The 17,476-nt window shown below is 38.6% G+C and overlaps 1 protein-coding gene across 5 annotated transcripts in view; it reads left to right on the top strand.

Annotated features, from left to right (window-relative positions):
- Nucleotides 1–17,029, top strand: part of GOLGA4 (golgin A4) — a 103,573-nt gene extending 86,544 nt beyond the window's left edge. For 3 of the 5 annotated variants that reach the window (XM_077811065.1, XM_077811063.1, XM_077811066.1), the window contains 4 exons: nt 5,762–5,865; nt 11,937–12,023; nt 14,123–14,187; nt 16,280–17,029. In XM_077811065.1, coding sequence (XP_077667191.1) covers nt 5,762–5,865; nt 11,937–12,023; nt 14,123–14,152 — 221 coding nt within the window. In that variant the 3' untranslated portion in view covers nt 14,153–14,187; nt 16,280–17,029. Of the gene's footprint in view, nt 1–5,761; nt 5,866–11,936; nt 12,024–14,122; nt 14,188–16,279 lie in introns of those variants that run through there. The other 2 variants (XM_077811064.1, XR_013345283.1) reach the window with 2 other exon arrangements.
- The last annotated feature ends 447 nt before the right edge of the window (nt 17,030–17,476 follow it).

Here is a 17,476-nt window from a genome sequence, read left to right as displayed (position 1 = left end):
AAGGGAAACCACTGAACAGCTGTTTTAAATAAAGACTTCTTTTTAATTCTGATCAGTATTTTGAGTTGCTAAAGATGGTTTCCTTATTCTTTATGGATGGTGAGCATATAGAAAGTGAAAGTATTATAGTAGTCTTGTGGAGGAATTCATAGATGACCACGTGTACACAATTAATAAATTTGGACTAAGAAAGTTATCACCCATCTGCCACTCTCCAGTGGCTTTTGCCACATCCCTCTTCTGCGTCATAACATATGCCCTCATCTGCCCCGTGGCTCCATTTTCCCCTTCCTGGCTACCGTTGCAACCAGTTCCAACCAGCTCTATGTGCTCCTCTTCCCTTCTCAACCCAGTCTTCCCCCCTCCTTCCGTCAGCACAAATGTAGCTCCCACATCCATATCTTCCTCCTCACCTCTGGTGACATGTGCCTCAGCCCTCACCTATCCCCACCTCTCCACCTCCCATCGCATCTGCCCTCTCTCACCACCATTCCTAATCTCATGCCCATCTCCTTCTCTGCCCCCCAGCACCTTCCCCTTCTTTTGCTGTCTCTGGAACACCTGCTCCATATCTAAAAAGATCTGTCATCTGTGATCTTCTTCATATCTTGCCTCTAGCTCCTAGCTCTCACGGATCCCTTCATCTGACACTGCTTCTGCAGCTGCCTGGTCTTACAAAGGTGCTGCCCTGGATCAGACCATGATTTGGGTTATTGGGCTTCTCTTTCATTCTTGCTGCTTTGACATCCCCCTCCCCCTTCTTTCAAACATCACTGCATCAGACTCTTCTCTCCTTTCGCCCTCCATGTTGCTTGACATCTACTGTTCATCCAACTCCTCCCCATCAGCCTTCCTCTGATTTCGACTTCAGGTTCTCTTCCTCTACTCTGTCTCCAGCGCTCATCCTCTGTGACTTCACCTTTCATGTGGAGGGCCCCTCTGACTCTTTAGCTGCACATTTGCTCACCCTCACCTCTTCAGCCAACCTGCAGCCTCGTTCATCTCTTATTGTTCACCTAAAGACTTGGTCTTTACCAAGCATTGCTCTCTCTTTGATATCTGTTGCTGAGTTCTCCCTCTCCAGCCATCATCTGGTCTCTTTCAGCATTGCTCATCAGCCACCTTCCTCACACCTTGTCACTTGGCCTTTCTGTCATTTTTTCAGTCTGTCAACACTGATGACTCCTTGTCTGCTCTCAGCCCTCTCTTCCCTTTCTTCCGTTGATACGGTTGTTAATACTCTCCATTCTTCATTCTCTCCACCCTTGAGTCTTTTGCCCAACTCTTTAATCACAAAGTTCACCCTTCCCTGGCTCCCCCTTCCCCCTCCTTCTCTCTCTTCTCCCCCCCCCCCCCCCAGCCCCCAAGAGCAGTTTCCTTTGCTCCTGTGGTCATGCTGCAGAGCTTCTCTGATGGAAATTCTGTGACCAGGCTGATTTCCTCTGCTGCAGATTTGTTTTGTCCTCTTTCAGTTCTGCCATCTTCCTAGCTAAACAATTCTACTTCTCCAACTTAATTGAATGCATGTCCTCAATCCCAGCTGCCTTTTTGGCACATTTGACTTGCTCCTCAACCCTTATTTCATCCTGCCTCTACTTCTTTCTCTGCACAAGATCTTGACTTCTTTTTTTTGTCAGGAGAAAGTTGACAAAATATGACATGATCTTACCGTCCCCCTTCTGTAATTTTCATGTCATCATCTTCCCTCTCTCAGGTGCAGAAGTTTCTCAACTGCTCTCCTCCTTGAACTTCTCCACTTGCATCAGCGACCCATCCCATCTCCTTATCCCCTTCATGCCTACTCTCATGCCAACCTCTGTCTTCTCCTTCTGTCTCTTTCCCTCACAATACAAACATGCTTTAATCTCTCCCATCATAAAAAACAAGTAAATCCACCCTTGACACCACTTGCCTTTCCAGCTAGCATCCCAGTTCCCTTCTCCCTTTCATCTCTAAGCTTGTTAAACATGCTGTCAGCAATCCCTGGCTGGAGTTCCTCTCTTCCAGTTCCACTCTAAACCCTCTGCAATCTGGCTTCTGCCTCCATTGAAACTGTTTTCTCCAAAGTGTCTAATGGCCTCCTCAAAGCCAAAGTTCAGAACCAGTACTCCATATTCATCCATGATCTTTCAGCTGCCTTTGACACAGTCCACAATGCTCTTCTTTGAAATCTTTACCTCCCTTGGCTTCTGTGACTTTGTACTCTCTTGGTTCTCCCCTATATCTCGAATTGTTCCTTCAGTGTGTCCTTTGGAGGATCCTCCTCATCCGCCATCCAACTTTCTGTGGGGGTTTCAGAGAACACTGTCCTTGATCCCGTCTCTCTCTTTATTCCTTGTCTCTATGTAATCTTGTCCACAAATCCAAATTCAACTGCCATTTCTATGCAGATGATTCACGTATCTACCTCTCTACTCCAGTCCTGTCTCCTTCTGTGCAAACTAAAATCTCAGTCTGTCTCTGACATTTCCTCATGGATGTCTAGCTGTAAGTGCAAGCTCAACATGGTTAAAACAGAGCTCAGAATCTTCCTTCCCACACACTCTTTTCTTAGTCACTGTGGGCAGCACCCCATCTTGTCTGTCACTCAGGCCCATAACCTGGGCATCCTCTTCACTTTGGGTCTCCCTCTAGGTCTTCACATCTGTTCTATGTCTGAATCTTGCAGATTCTTTTTGTTAACATCTCTAAGATACGGCATTTCCAATCCATCCACACAGCTAAAATGTTATCCAGGCTCTCATTGTCTTGCATCTCAATTACTGCAACATCCTTTTCTCTGGTCTTGACAAATGCATTCTTTCCTCCATTCAATCTATTCAGAATGTTGCTGCAAAGATTATTCTCCTAGCCTGTATCTTTGAATCTCTCTGTTGGCTTCTCTTTCTCTATTGCATCAAATACAAAGTGCTTGTCTTCGTTTTCAAGGCCCTTCAGTACATATCCACTATCATTCACTGTTGAGATGTTGGTTCCCACCTCCATCAGTCAATGATATCAGCCTCCATCACCCACTTACTACATTTTCAAATGAGCACCATTATGCTCTCCTGCATGCCCCTCATGCTGGGGAGGTGCTCTTCATAAACATCCATAAAGCAAACTTGTTATCCTTCTCCAGATCCCTCCTTATAACTCTCCTTTGCCTTGATGCCTACAAAAAACTTGACAATGGTTAGGCTGCTGGCTTCCAGAGACCATTGTCTTTCACACTGACCAATATTGTCTCCTTGTTTCCTTGTATTCCCCTATTGATTTATCTGTATCCATCTGTTGTATCTTATCTTATACTTACGTTGTAAGCTCATTGGAGCAGGGACAATCTTTTTGATTTGTTTGTATAGCACCTAGCACAGTGGGATCCATGACTGAGGTGTGTAGGTACTCTGATAATATAAATAATATCGCACTATCAGAGAGGGAGATGTAATTGGAAAGAATATTAAAAACTGGAGATATATTCTGTCTGCCTCTCAACCATCCCATCATCTCCACTTCCTCAGCCTGTTTGCTTACCCTTTTAAATTACACAATTTTACTATATCATCTGTATAAAATAAAACTAGGGCTGTCAAGTGATTAAACAAAATTAATTGTAATTAATCGCACTGTTAAACAATAATAGAATACCATTTATTTAAATATTTTTGGATGTTTTTGTACATTTTCAAATATATTGATTTCAGTTACAACACAGAATACAAAGTGTACAGTGCTCACTTTATATTATTATTTTTATTAGAAATATGTGCACTGTAAAAAACAAAAGAAATGGTATTTTTAATTCACCTAATAAAAGTACTGTAGTGCAATCTCATTATCATGAAAGTTGAATTTACAAATGTAGAATTATGTACCAAAAAAACTGCATTCAGAAATAAAACAGTGTAAAACTTTAGATCCTACTCAGTCCTACTTTTTGTTTAGCCAATCACTCAGACAAACAAGTTTGTTTACACTTGAAGGAGATAATGCTGCCTGCTTCTTGTTTACAATGTCACCTGAAAGTGAGAACAGGCATTTACATGGCACCGTTGTAGCAGGCATTGTAAGATATTTAAGTGCCAGATGTGCTAAAGATTCATATGTCTCTTCATGCTTCAACCAACATTCCAGAGGACATGCTGATGACAGGTTCAATAACAATCCAAAGCAGTGCGGACCAACTCATATTCATTTTAATAATCTGAGTCAGATACCACCAATACAAGGTTGATTTTTTTTTTCCTTTGTGGTTCGGCTTCTGTCGTTTCTGCATTGGAGTGTTGCTCTTTTAAGACTTCTGAAAGCATGCTCCACACTTCATCCCTCTCAGATTTTGGAAGGCACTTCAGAGTCTTTAACCTTGGGTTGAGTGCTGTAGCTATCTTTAGAAATCTCACATTGGTACCTTCTTTGTGTTTTGTCAAATCTGCAGCAAAAGTGTTCTTAAAATGAACAACATGTGCTCGGTCATCATCCGAGACTACTATAACATGAAATGTATGGCAGAACGGGGTAAAACAGAGCCAGAGACATACCAGTGCTTCCCCAAGGAGTTCAGTCACAAATTTAATTAACGCATTATTTTTTTAAAGAGCATCATCAGCATGGAAATATGTCCTCTGGAATGGTGGCCGAAACATGAAGGGGCATATGAATGTTTAGCATATGTGGCACGTAAATACCTTGCATGCTGGTTACAAAAGTCCCATGTGAACTCCTATTCTCACTTTCTGGTGACATTGCAAATAAGAAGTGGGTAGCATTATATCCCGTAAATGTAAACAAACTTATTTGTCTTAGTGATTGGCTGAATAAGAAGTAGGACTGAACGGACTTGTAGACTCTAAAGTTTTGCATTGTTTTGTTTTTGAGTGCAGTTATGTAAGAAAAAAAATCTACACTTGTAAGTTGCATTTACACGATAAAGAGATTGCACTACAGTACTTGTATGAGGTGAACTGAAAAGTACTATTTCTTTTGATTATCATTTTTACAGTGCAAATATTTGTAATAAAAAAATAAAGTGAGCAGTGTACACACACTTTGTATTCTGTGTTGTAATTGAAATCAATGTATTTGAAAATGTAGAAAAACATCTAAACATATGTAATAAATTTCAATTGGTATTCTATTGTTTAACATTGTGATTAAAACTGCAATTAATCACGATTAATTTTTAAATTCGTGATTAATTTTTTGGAGTTAATTGCTTGAGTTAACTGCAATTAATTCACAGCCCTAAATAAAACCTTTGCATATAGAGTTCTGATCTTGTGAGGTACTGACTAACCCAACTCCCAGTAAGGTCAGAACTACAAAAGCTTGTTTGAGACCCTTAAGATTAAGAATCCTAATTAGACCAATTTACCCTGTGTATTTATTCAGATTTTTTAAGTAAGCAACTAAACTGGAGTAATTTCTTGATTCAGTAGAGCTGACACAAGCTTCTGAATTTAATTGGAAGGGAGGAAGGTAGCAGCTGCAATCAAGCAAACTCTGTTTTAAATGTATCTATTCCTGTATGTTGGTGTAGAAAAAAGATCAAGGAATGTATTCAAAAAAACTTGAGAAGTAATTGAATATCTTCTATATAGATGTTCTGTAATATTGTACATTCAGTTACAATTAAATTTTAGGCATTTGACGCAATTGTTCAGATTAATACAATGTTTCTCTACTTGATTATATTTTATTCCAGTCATTTTCTAAGTAAGAATAATTTTGGATTATATGAGTGACTGTCAGAATAAATATAGTCTTATTTTTGTTTACACAGATGGGAATCTCTGCCATGCTGATGTCTCTCTCTTTGGAGAGCCTACTGAGTTTGAATACTTGCGGAAGGTGCTGTTTGAATATATGATGGGCCGTGAGACTAAGGTATGGAATACTGTATGCTGTGATTTGACATGTGGTTTGGATTAGAATTGAATTTCTCAGTCTTGCTGTGTAGGATTTGATCACCGTGTGTTTGCTATTAATGGAATGCTGTGACGGTAGCAGATAGTGTGTAAAGAACAGGGTTTCAGTCCTGTTCGGAGTTTGAATGATAGATCTTTGTTGTGTTTTGTTTTTTTCTCTTGTGAACCTTATGATGTTGTTTTGACACCAAATTCCAGCAATAACTATTGTATTGAAGTATATCTTGTGACTAGTTCTGAAGTTTCAGAAGCATCTTCCCCAAAACCCCAAGTGCCCTATTTCACAAGGGCATGAATCTTTTGTGGGTGGTGTTTTTGTTATTTTTTGAGGTATTTTGAGTAATAGAAGAGAGTGACGGAAAGCCAACTTTTTCAGTGTAGAATGTCAGCTGGTGAAATCCTCCTTCAGTTGGAATTCTGAATAACTAGTGTGAGTAGCTATATGTAGAAATTGGTTTCGTTTGAAAGAGATAATGTCATAAGTTTTATCATCTAAGCAAGATGTTTGTATTATTTAGATGAAAATCTTTCCTTCCTAGGGCTAAATACAGCTATCTATAATACTTTCACTCTTCCAGTTACATCTTTCAGATGGGGATAATGTTAAGCACTACAGCTCTCAGTATTTCATTAGAATTCTAAATGAATCATATTTGTTCTAAAGTGTATTGTTGGATGTAATGGGTGTGGTTTGACATTTTACAAACAAGCACAGTAAGCTGCTAAAGCAACTTCAGCCTAGCTTTGAGACGGAACTAGACAAAAATCCTGCAATTTGATTAACGTGTCTGCATTCAATGAAGCCTAATTTGAAACATCTCTAGACTAATTTTAACGTTTAAACTATGTCTAGTAAGGCTTCAGTTACATGTGTTACTGATTAAAACTGTTTCTTGTTAAGTGTCCAAAATATCACTGTACTTAAATTGGGACTTTGAAATTGCAAATGTGAGGAGTTTGGGAGTAGTAACACATTAAAGCTAAGCTTAAGGCTTGTCTACACTGGCAATTTACAGCGCTGCAACTTTCTCGCTTAGGGGGGTAAAAAACCACCCCCCGGAGCACAGCAAGTTTCAGCGCTGTAAAGCGCCAGTGTAGACAGTGCCCCAGCGCTGGGAGCCACGCCTCTTGTGGACGTGGTTTTTTAGAGCTCTGGGAGAGCTCTCTCCCAGTGCTGCGACCACACAAGCCACGTTAAAGCGCGGTAGCACTTTAGCGTTGCCAGTGTAGACTAGCCCTGAGTTTCAGCAATCTTTCTAGGAAGGGAAGAAACCACAGAAGTTGTGGGAGTAAAAGTGAATCGCCATATATATTGCTTGTGATCTGAAGTAAGAACAAAATTCTCATGGGCCGTGCAATCTGCATTACTATATAGACATTAAAGTAGATTGATTTTAGGGGTCTGGCTTCCATTCGGGGTGCAAGTTGCTTCATTTAAAAAAACAAACAAAACAAAAACAACCACCTTCTGAAAGTTGCATCCTCTCACAACCGAAGACAGAGTTAGAAGCCATTCTTGGAGGTGGTTTTCTAAGATTGTATACATATCCAAAATGAAAATAAATTGCGCTGAAGTTCTGTCTAGCTCTTAGACTTGCTTAAGAAGGTATTATTTTTATTTTAATTGAGAGAGGCATTTTATTCAATACAAATAAATGAATGGAGAGAGACATTTTCAAAGGTTTTAAAAATTTGGTAGCTACTTTTAGATTTGATAGATGATGGAAAATTGTAATGCAACTTTTTGCAAGTGTCTGTGCTCTTTCTTTAGTATTCATAGTTATTTGGTTGTCTGTTAGCACCAAAGAATCAAGGTAGCAGGACTAACAGAGCATACACAAAATTTAAAGAAGTGATAAATTTCTGGGACAGCCCATGCTTTCCTCTCTAACAATTCAGATCACAGTAGTAATGGGGTTGATTTATATGTTTGAAAGCTAACCATGAAAATTAAACTGTTAATAAGGTAAAAATTGAATGAAACCTGACATTCTCATTAAACACAGCAATGTTCTAGTTGTCTCCTCACTTGTGCTTCAGAAAGTACATGTAGTTATACCCTTTTGCAAGGAAATCTCATCTATTCAGTTTGCATTAACCATGAACTCTATGCTGATAAAAATCTCTCTCCCACTCCTGTGTGGCTTCCCTCCATCTAAACCCATGTTTCAGCCTGGTTTCTTTGACCGCAGCTTCTGGATGGCTTGCAGGCAATTTAATATGGCCAAGCATTTAATTTTTCTTTCTCTCCAAAATCCACACCTCACATTTTTTGTTAAGTTGATAACATCCTCCCTGTCACCCAGGCTTGCAACCCAGGAATCATCTTTGACTCATCTGCTCTTCATATCAGGCAGTATCCAATTCCTACCTCCCTTTCATCTGCAACATCTCTAAGATCTAATCTTTTATATGTATCCAGACAGCAAAACGTCATCCAGGCCCTAGACATCCCCTGTCTTTTTTACTGCAACTTCACCTTCCTCTTCCTTTGCCACTTCTATCACTCCCCCCCTGCCCCCAAGATAATGTAGCAGCTAAGATCTTCTTGGCCCTTTGATATGATCATGCTCACCCCTTCTTAGAATTTATGCACTGCTTCACATTCAAATTGTGCTTACTTTTATAACGCTACATAACACCCCCTGCCTACTTAATTAACCTAGTCTCATTTCCGCATTGCAACCTACCACCGCTTTGCTAATGATACACAGTGTCCAAATTGCTCACCTTGCTCATAATCACCTATGCACTTTTTGCATATCATCCCTTTATGTGGAATAGCTTCCACTAAGTGGTTTGCCAAGCCATTAGTCAAATCCCACCTTGTGAACACCAACATAGATCTTAAGTGAATTATCTAAGACATTTTATTTTATATAAATAAATGTATATATCATATATGTGCACTTAATAATGTATATTTCATATGTATAAGTACTTGTTCAAACTACAAAAATAAATTGTTCAGTCACACTACACACACCTTTGAGTAACCAATGTAATTTAACTGTCTTCCTACCCTACTTAATCTCGTGCCACTTTACTGTGTCATATGAAATTACAGTGTACATTTTTCTGGGAATGCACCTTGTTAAGTTTATCTGTACTGTGAGATGCATAGCACACTCTGTGGTGCAGTAAAATAATGTTCTTAACTACCATGTGAATAACTGAATTAACCAAATATAGTTATACTGCATCTTTAGGACATTGTGTTGAAGTTTTGTTTGTCAAGCACGGTAAAAGCCCAGTTCTTACAGAAATCTAGAGCATTGCTTTTACAGATGCTGAGACTCACAATTTCAGTATACAATTTGGAGTCTGTTCTAGAGTCAAAATGCCAATCTCTGTGTTGTTTGTCTGCCTCTGATGTGTGCAATTCATGTGTTGGTTACAGAGGCTGCTTTGCAAATATTGAAATGGAAGGGTGGTCTGTCATCATAATTCCAGATTTTGTTGATTTCCAGCCTGTATTTCTGAATTAGTTAGATGCATGCAGAGCTCTCGGGGAACCTAGACATATTTTTCACTGTTACTGGCTTGTACACTTAAGCATGGCAGGTGGATAGCCTTGGCAATCATACTGAATCGTGTAGCAACAAATAGGGAATTGTGTGACAGTATGGAACAGTTATATGCAGCTTTGTGGTGAAATTTGTGCGTTCTGCTTGTGAGGAGCAATATTGTTCAACTATAGAGTGCCTTGATATCTTTAAGAAATATCCATTCATGAAACTGTTTAAGATATTGTCTGTTCGCAAGGACATTTGTAAATACTCTATGCTCCTTGAAAGAATTGGCAGGAAGTAGGAATGTAAACAATCAGCTATTTTATTAGAACTTTTTTCTGTGTATGTGGGTATGAAAGGTAGGGATTATTATGATGCTTCACCTGGATTTTTCTAGAAAAATATAGTCAAGGTAATAAAGGCATAATCAGGTAAATACTTTGTAAAGCGTATAGTCTTAAATTCCAAAATGACTTTAAGTTTCATTCACACTATTTGCAATCATATGGACCTGAACAAATTTTATTTCTAAATTTCCCTAGTGACTGCAAGAACTTGAAGAATTTCAAGGCAATGCTAGTGATAAATTACAAAACATACGTTTTCAAGAAAGAAGGCTTTAAGAACATTTATTTGGCATGTACATATTAGTATTTTCATGTAGTATTTGTAGTGCATGTATATTTTTTTAACTTGTGCATACCATTGTGTCCTGTTGAAATTAATAGTGAGGGCTTCCGAGGTAGCTGTCCTGTAAGTGTGGGTGTACATTCCGAGTTCATTGCTTCGTGATCTTTCAGTCTTAAGCGGTGAATGAGGGGTTTGACAAGAGAAATTAGAAAAGTTTTTGGTGCTGATTTATGTTATCAGAGATGTTCCTCAATATCTTTCAGCAGTTCTCAAACTGGGTTGGGACCCCAAAGTGTGTCACAACCCTGTTTTAATGGGTTCGCCAAGACTGGCATTAGACTTGTTGGGGCCTGGGCCAAAGCTGAAGGCTGAACCCCAGGGCCAAAGCCCAAGGGCTTCAAATGTTAATGACAGGGCTCAGGTACAAGCTCTCCGCCTGGGGCTGAAGCTCTTGGACTTTGGCTTTGGGCCCCCACCCAGGGCAGTGTAGCTCGGCTTTGGCCCCTCTGCCTGGGGTGGCGGGGCTGGGCGGGCTCAGGGTTCGGTCCCCCCTCCTGGGGTCATGTAGTAATTTTTGTTGTCAGAAGGGGGTCATGGTGCGATGAAGTCTGAGAACCTCTGAGTTTGAATCATGAACGGTAAATAGCTTAAATTAAGCTGATTGAACAGAACAGTTAGCAAGGGGAATTCTTTCAGCTTTATAGCTAGGTAGTAGCTATATGTAAATATACATGAGATGAATTAATCTGGACTACCCTTTCACCTTTATGATGGTTGTGGTCAATTATGTCCTCCAGTTGCTTCATTATTGTTACTGCTGTCTCCTCCTCTTCGCGCAGTGATCTGTGTGGAACCGGTGGGAAACAATAGCAGTAGATGGGCAGCAATCTTGTCACCACTGCATAGTGTGAGAGCTGCAAGTATGACTCTTATAGCACATTCTCCTACAGCTGTACCTACAGCTGTTGCAGCATGTGGGAAAGCACCTGACATTTCCTGCAAAACCACCTGACCACCTATATTCACCCATGTTCCTGCACCTCCTTCCCCCTTACCTTCTGTTGTTGCTGACCAAAATGACAATGGAAGCGTTGGTCCTGTTTCGGGTGGGAGTATGTTGGTGGCTCAAACATTCAAATGAGAGCTGTAATCCTGGCTCTGCCACCTAATGTGTAACTATTGATATGACCTTTTCTGTTTTGTTTTCCACGTACAAAATAGAGGTGATTCTTACCTATCTCATACAGGTGTGGTTATAAGCTGAATTAACATTAATGCTTTCTAGTTATGACTCCTTTCATAAGAGAACGTCAGAGCACTTTGCTGTGTCAGTGCCGCGTACTACACACCTGTCATTAATGTTTCCACAAATGAAGTTCTGCAGTTAATCTTGGAACCTGCTCGTGCACTAGCTTATTCGTCTGGATTTGTTTTACAAGATGCCAGGCTGATGTGAATGCAGTTGAGTTGTAGAGCATTATTTCATGCGACTACAAAAATGTATCTTGCAGTGACATACAGATTAGATTGTTTATAGGAAGAGATCTCCGGAATGGTTGAATCTTTTTCAGCAGTAGTCAGTCGTGCCATTTTGTGAAAGAGGTTAACGTGTTTGAGCTTTGTGCTTACTACTGAGCTTATATTGTTGTCTGGAAGCAGCAGTTTGTGATCATATAAACTGAAGATTCTTCCATAAAATTCACATAACATGCCATCTGTCAAGCAAATGAGATGTGCATGTCTGACTCTTTTTGCAATGGCTTCCATTGACATTACTAAAAACATACAGCACTTGGATAAATGAATAAATTTGTAACGGTTAAACAGCTGTTTAATCTTTTCTTATGTATGTTAAGTTACTTATCGACCATTCACTTTTTTTCTTTAGACAATGGCAAAGGTTATAACCACAGTGCTGAAGTTCCCAGCCGACCAAACTCAGAAGATCTTAGAACGAGAAGATGCTCGACCATTGGTAAGCCTTATAAGTAGACTGGATATATAAACTTGGGCTGCTAGACATAGGTGGGTGAAACTTGGTTGTTTAACACCCCTCCCTTCCTCAGGGGAATTTCCCATTGTAGAAGAAGGCTTGAGTTTATGACAAAAGAAAAAATTAAGGGCCTTGTCTCCACTAATACGTCCCGCCATTGGTCTAGTACTGGAGCAGCTCCACTGGTGATAGTGACAATGGGAGCACTGTGTAGCCAGTGTGTAGGCATTTTTGCCACTGTGCCATCTGTCCTTACTAAAAGCAAAAATGGTAACAACTCCTGTGCTTACTCGGCTTTGCTTGGGGTACAATAGCAAAGTTCTGCTGATAGAGCTTTCCCCTAGAACAGCAGAGGGGAAAAGCAATGAATACAGCCGGTATAGATGCATCCTTGATGTAGAGTAGAATGCCTTTTTAAATTGACAACAAACATGAAAAGTCTGCTCAGCTCTCCCATTATGGGATATGTCACGTGAGCATAGAGAAGTCTAGATTTTGCTGGGGGACAAAATAGAACTCATACTATACTAGTGTCTTTAATAGCTCCTCAGGGCTAGATTTTCAGTTATTTAAGGAATTGAGGAGTGCTTTGCTTTACAAAAAGATTTCCAAGTAGATGAATTGCAAGACCAGGAGCAGAGTACTTTATGCTCTCAGGGAAGCAAGATCTAGTTCTAATCAGAAAAAGCACTCCTTGCACGATCATTATTTTATAAGTGTAAAAGGCTTTTTATTAATGGAAAGGCTGTGAAAATATTTTCTCTACACAATATCTGAACTCAGGATCATTCCTGTTTTTGTGGGCCAGTAAAATAAATAGTTAAGAATTTATTGTAGCTTGTACTTCCCCAATTGGTCTTGTTTCTTCTCTCTCTACTGGTCTTGGCTATCTCTGATCATTTTAGAGACAGATAAGATTATTATTTTAGGTAGTTGTATGTTTCACTTTACAAAATCACACAAACACATTGACCTCTTTGAAGCAAACTTTAAAAAAATCTTCAGTTACTGTTAACATAGAGTTGAACACAACAAGCAAAATTATAGATTTTTGTTAGAAGGGGTGTTAAAGGTGTTTTGTTTGAAGGAAACTATAATGTAAAAGCAACATTGGTATTGATAAGTATTCTAGTCCAGACATGGCTCTTGGCCAGTCCATCCCAATCTCCAAATATTTATTGAAACTCGTAAAACAAAAAGAGTGTAACTTCCTCTCCCAGCTCAGCAGTCCTTGCACTGAAAGTGTCTGCACCCTGTTGTCTGAAATGATTAGCACCATGCTTGTCTTCAAAGGTAATTTAATCAAATATTAAAAGAAATAACTCTTACCTTTTTAACCACCTCCCAAGCCTTCAAAATTAAACATTTCTAACCAGTTTATTCTTTTTATTAGCTTATTACTCTGCCTGGAGTAGCACCTATTTAGATATTTACTCAACTTTTTGATGTACTTGTGTGTAAGAGATAAACAGATTTAGGCTGCTGGGATTAGACTAAACTATCCAAGCATATTATTATTAATAATCAGTTGATGTAGGGCTTCTCCCTGTTTCATAATAGAGTGGTGGTGGTGGTATTTGAAAAACATTTATTAAACACTTAAATTTCCTTTCTAGTGGTATAAATTGTCTAAATTAGAGCATCAACGTACATTTTTAAAACAAGTCTGGAATGCTTTGATTCATCTGATAAGGAAAAATCTGATCTTCCTATTAACTTTTGCCTGAAATATTTACAGATTATAAAAGTGTAAATTGTCAGCTTGTTTTATTTCAGTAGCAAAACTCATTTACACTGTAGTAAGTTAAAGATGCTTCTCAGTTTTATTTACCATTTTAGTGCCTGATCTTTTCCTTACCTGTACAATGGGCATATATCTTAGAGTTTCTCCTGAAACTTTTTATAAACAAATCACAGATAAATTGACTTGGGATATTGACCTTGGTACATTAGTATTTACTTCAGTGTTGTTTCTGTCTAATCCTCTCAGCCTCATATGTAAGCACAAGATGTCCACTGAGCTCAAATTTGTGCTATTAATAAAATATTCCAATAAGGTGTTTTTCTTCCTGGCTTTGTAGTTTACCTCACCTCGCAGTGGTATCTTCTGAATATTCCCATCAGTCTGTGCTTAGTTAGCATGTGGGTGAGTGAAGCCTAATATGTGTATTGTGTTTTATTTGAAGGTCAAATCTATAGCATGCGATTAATTATCCTTCTACTAGATTTTTATTTCTCTCCTCCCTGGTTTTGTTCATAATTACGGAATGCTCTTTGCACGACAAGCTCGTAATATACCCCTAAACTAACTGTTTATCTTATTTTGCTTTACAAAGTTAAGTTTGTAAGAAGTAAGCCTCAGTTTCAAGATTAATATATTTTCTGATCAGAGGATAGTTTGTATCTTTTCAGATACTGATTCAGAGCTGTACAAACCTCAGATATGTCAAAAGGGAGTAGAAAAAGGTTCTTAATCAAATAGCCTGTAATATAAAATATATTTAACTTGGCTTTATTCTATTTGTGCTTTTATCATTTTCTGGGCTTCTTACTTGAATAAGCAAATAGGTAAGTCAAATTACTGGAATATGCTCACTTACTTTGGTGCTTAAAATGGATCCATATGCCATATAAAATTCAAAAGGATTCCTAATTTAATAAAATACTTAAAATGAAATATTGTATACATAGGCCCTGATCCAGTAAGGCACTTAAGCTTGTGCTTAACTTCAAGTTGGCTTCAAATTAGACTTCAAACCTACTTAAAGTTCAGCACGTACTTTAGTATTTTGCTGCTTCAGAGCCATGGGTTGGTGGTAACGAGATGACAAAGCAAAGAGGGGGAGGAAAGACCTTTTTGATTGGGGATGTCACAATATTTGTTATTACAGAATTTGTTACAAATTAGTTTGGCTTCATTAATGAACCTGTGCGCAAATAGCTCTAGTGTTAGAGACCAAGTGGTTGGGTTGGTTTACAATGAAAAGGGTGCATCAGACTACTCAAGGTAAAAATTAAAACAATAATGATCCACAGTAATAGGACGTGGAGGTAAATAGTCACAATTTTCTACATAATCTAATCTGATTAGCACTCTGATTTAAAATGTATAATATTTCAAAACAAATTCTGTGGGACATGCTGAGCTTGCTTTAATTTTTTTTTCTCTCTTAAAACTTAAACCAGACACAACTTAAGTGCAGAATATATCTTTGAGCTCTATAAAGAGGGAAATCTGTTCCTCTTTACCGGTCCTTAAAGTTTCTACTCTTATCCTTATTTCATCCTCTCTTAAATGTTGCATTCTACGCCCAGTTTTTTCTTCTGGTCCTTACTTTTCTGGGATATTAGCGTCAACTGACTTTTCCTTTGCCATGGCTGAAAATGGTTGAGGTGTCAGTATCGACAGGCTAAACCTACTTTCAACCCCATTATAGAAAGCGTGCTTGAGATGTAATCCCTGTTACTCTTTCTGTTTTGTCCGTTCTATCAGTAAAACAGTTTTCAGCATCATTTAGGAGGAGCAAAGAAGGGGCTTGATGCTGACTATGGTGTCAGTAACAGGTCATTTTCCTAACGTAAATGAGGCCTGCACATGTAAATCTTATATAATCTAGTAAAATCTCATTGCAAGAGTAAATTGTGCAGTCCTCGTTTTTCAAAGCTTTAATGGATTCTGACAGTTTATTGCCCCCCAAATATGACATTCTTGCTGCCAGGCAACTTATGATGAAGGTGATGCTGACTGCATTGCAAATGTGAGGTGTACACTTCTTGATTAGGTAGAAGGGATTTATGTCCATGATTGGCCAAGGCAGGAATTGTTTTGAGGTGGGGTATTGTTACTTTCCTGTCATTTTAACTAGAAGTCTTGATAGGAAAGAAGGGGGAATAACATTTTGTCTCATTCTAAAACTCAGTTTTGTATTTTACTTAACTAGGCATGATGCTCAGATGCAGTATGTAGTTTCCAGTGGGTTCTTATCTTTTACTCATCTTCTCAGTTGCGTTGACTGAAATATACAGAAAGTGAATTACTTGCCCAAGATCACAGAATAAATCGAGTCATTCAGCCTGACCTCAAATCCAAGCTCCTTCTGTCTCCTGTTGCTTTTCTCCAGCAATCAGATTCAATTGCTCTCCTGATTTATTTATTTTAATACCAAAAGTGCTTGTAATTTTCTCTTCATAATGTAACATTCATTTATTTGCCTTTACTTTTTTTTTTTCTTCCCTAGTCATGGCTACGACCATCTTGAAGAAATGGTGATAGTAAGGTCTTACGACAATGCTGCTTAGAAATACATGCATATCTCTGTTCTCCGTTGAGAATGGACAAGAGGAAAAACTATTATTCAGGGTCCCAAATGGATCAGTAAGACTGAGGAAATCAACACACACTTTGGACCGTGAATATCGTTAAAACTGCCTTGAGAAGAGATGCTAATCAGTGGTAATCTGGTGAGGAGTCTTTTTTTCCCCCCTCGTATTGAATACTGTCTTCTATTTTGTGTTAAAGGTTATTTTTTTAAAAGGGAGAAAAAAGACTGTAACCTAGAAAGACTTTGCCCCGCTCTTGTATCTCAGTACAGGTTTCACTGGGTGTTTTTAAGAGTTGAACTTAACAGGTTGTCTCTTCTATTTATTTTTGAGTTCTTGACTGACTGAATGAATTGTGCAATACATTTTTGGGTGGGTAGCAGTTAGTGGGTGATTCCTGGTGAATTAGGCCATTTGTTTGAATATTTTCTTCCAATTTGAGCTTTTGATTGTTTGCTAAAGGCCATTTCTTTAAGCTTTTGCTTACAATAAATCCAAATTTTAGTACCTCATGTATTTACTCTTAGCTTTTGTACTTATATTTTCTGGAGAAGAAATACACTACTGTAAATTGTAAATAGTTAATACATAACTGTATCATATGCGATCTGTGACTGGCAATGCTAATCTGGCAGGAGCTGAGATGAAATAAAGTTTTATTTACTATACAGTTTTGGAATTGCGTGTATTTTTTATACTATACATATTTTTGTAATGAGGAGCAACTCTGTTCTTGACCACCGACAAGACCCTAAGGCAACATTTGCTTGGAATGTTTACAGCCTAAGGCCGTGATCCTTCAAAGACTCACTTAACTTCAGGCATGTAAGTAATTAATGGGGCCACTCCAATGCATAAGTCTTTGGAGGATCATAGCATCAATGATAGACATAGAAAACATGATGAACTGGAAAGCAAGAGAGTCACTTGGTATATTTTGTTATACCCACAGGGTTATTGGAATGCAAAAAGGAGCTTGATCCTCTAAACCCTCATCCAAGTATCCCCATATGGGTAAAGATCAATTCTTCTCTGTTTATAGGGGTATCAGGCACAGTACGGTAGATCCGGATGAAGGTAAAACTTAACACCCACACTTCCCCATCCCAAGTGCT

Source organism: Eretmochelys imbricata, chromosome 2, assembly GCF_965152235.1.
Source record: "Eretmochelys imbricata isolate rEreImb1 chromosome 2, rEreImb1.hap1, whole genome shotgun sequence".
Lineage (NCBI taxonomy): Eukaryota > Metazoa > Chordata > Testudines > Cheloniidae > Eretmochelys > Eretmochelys imbricata.
Note: the sequence above shows the minus strand (reverse complement) of the source record. Positions and strands in the feature narration are given on the sequence as shown.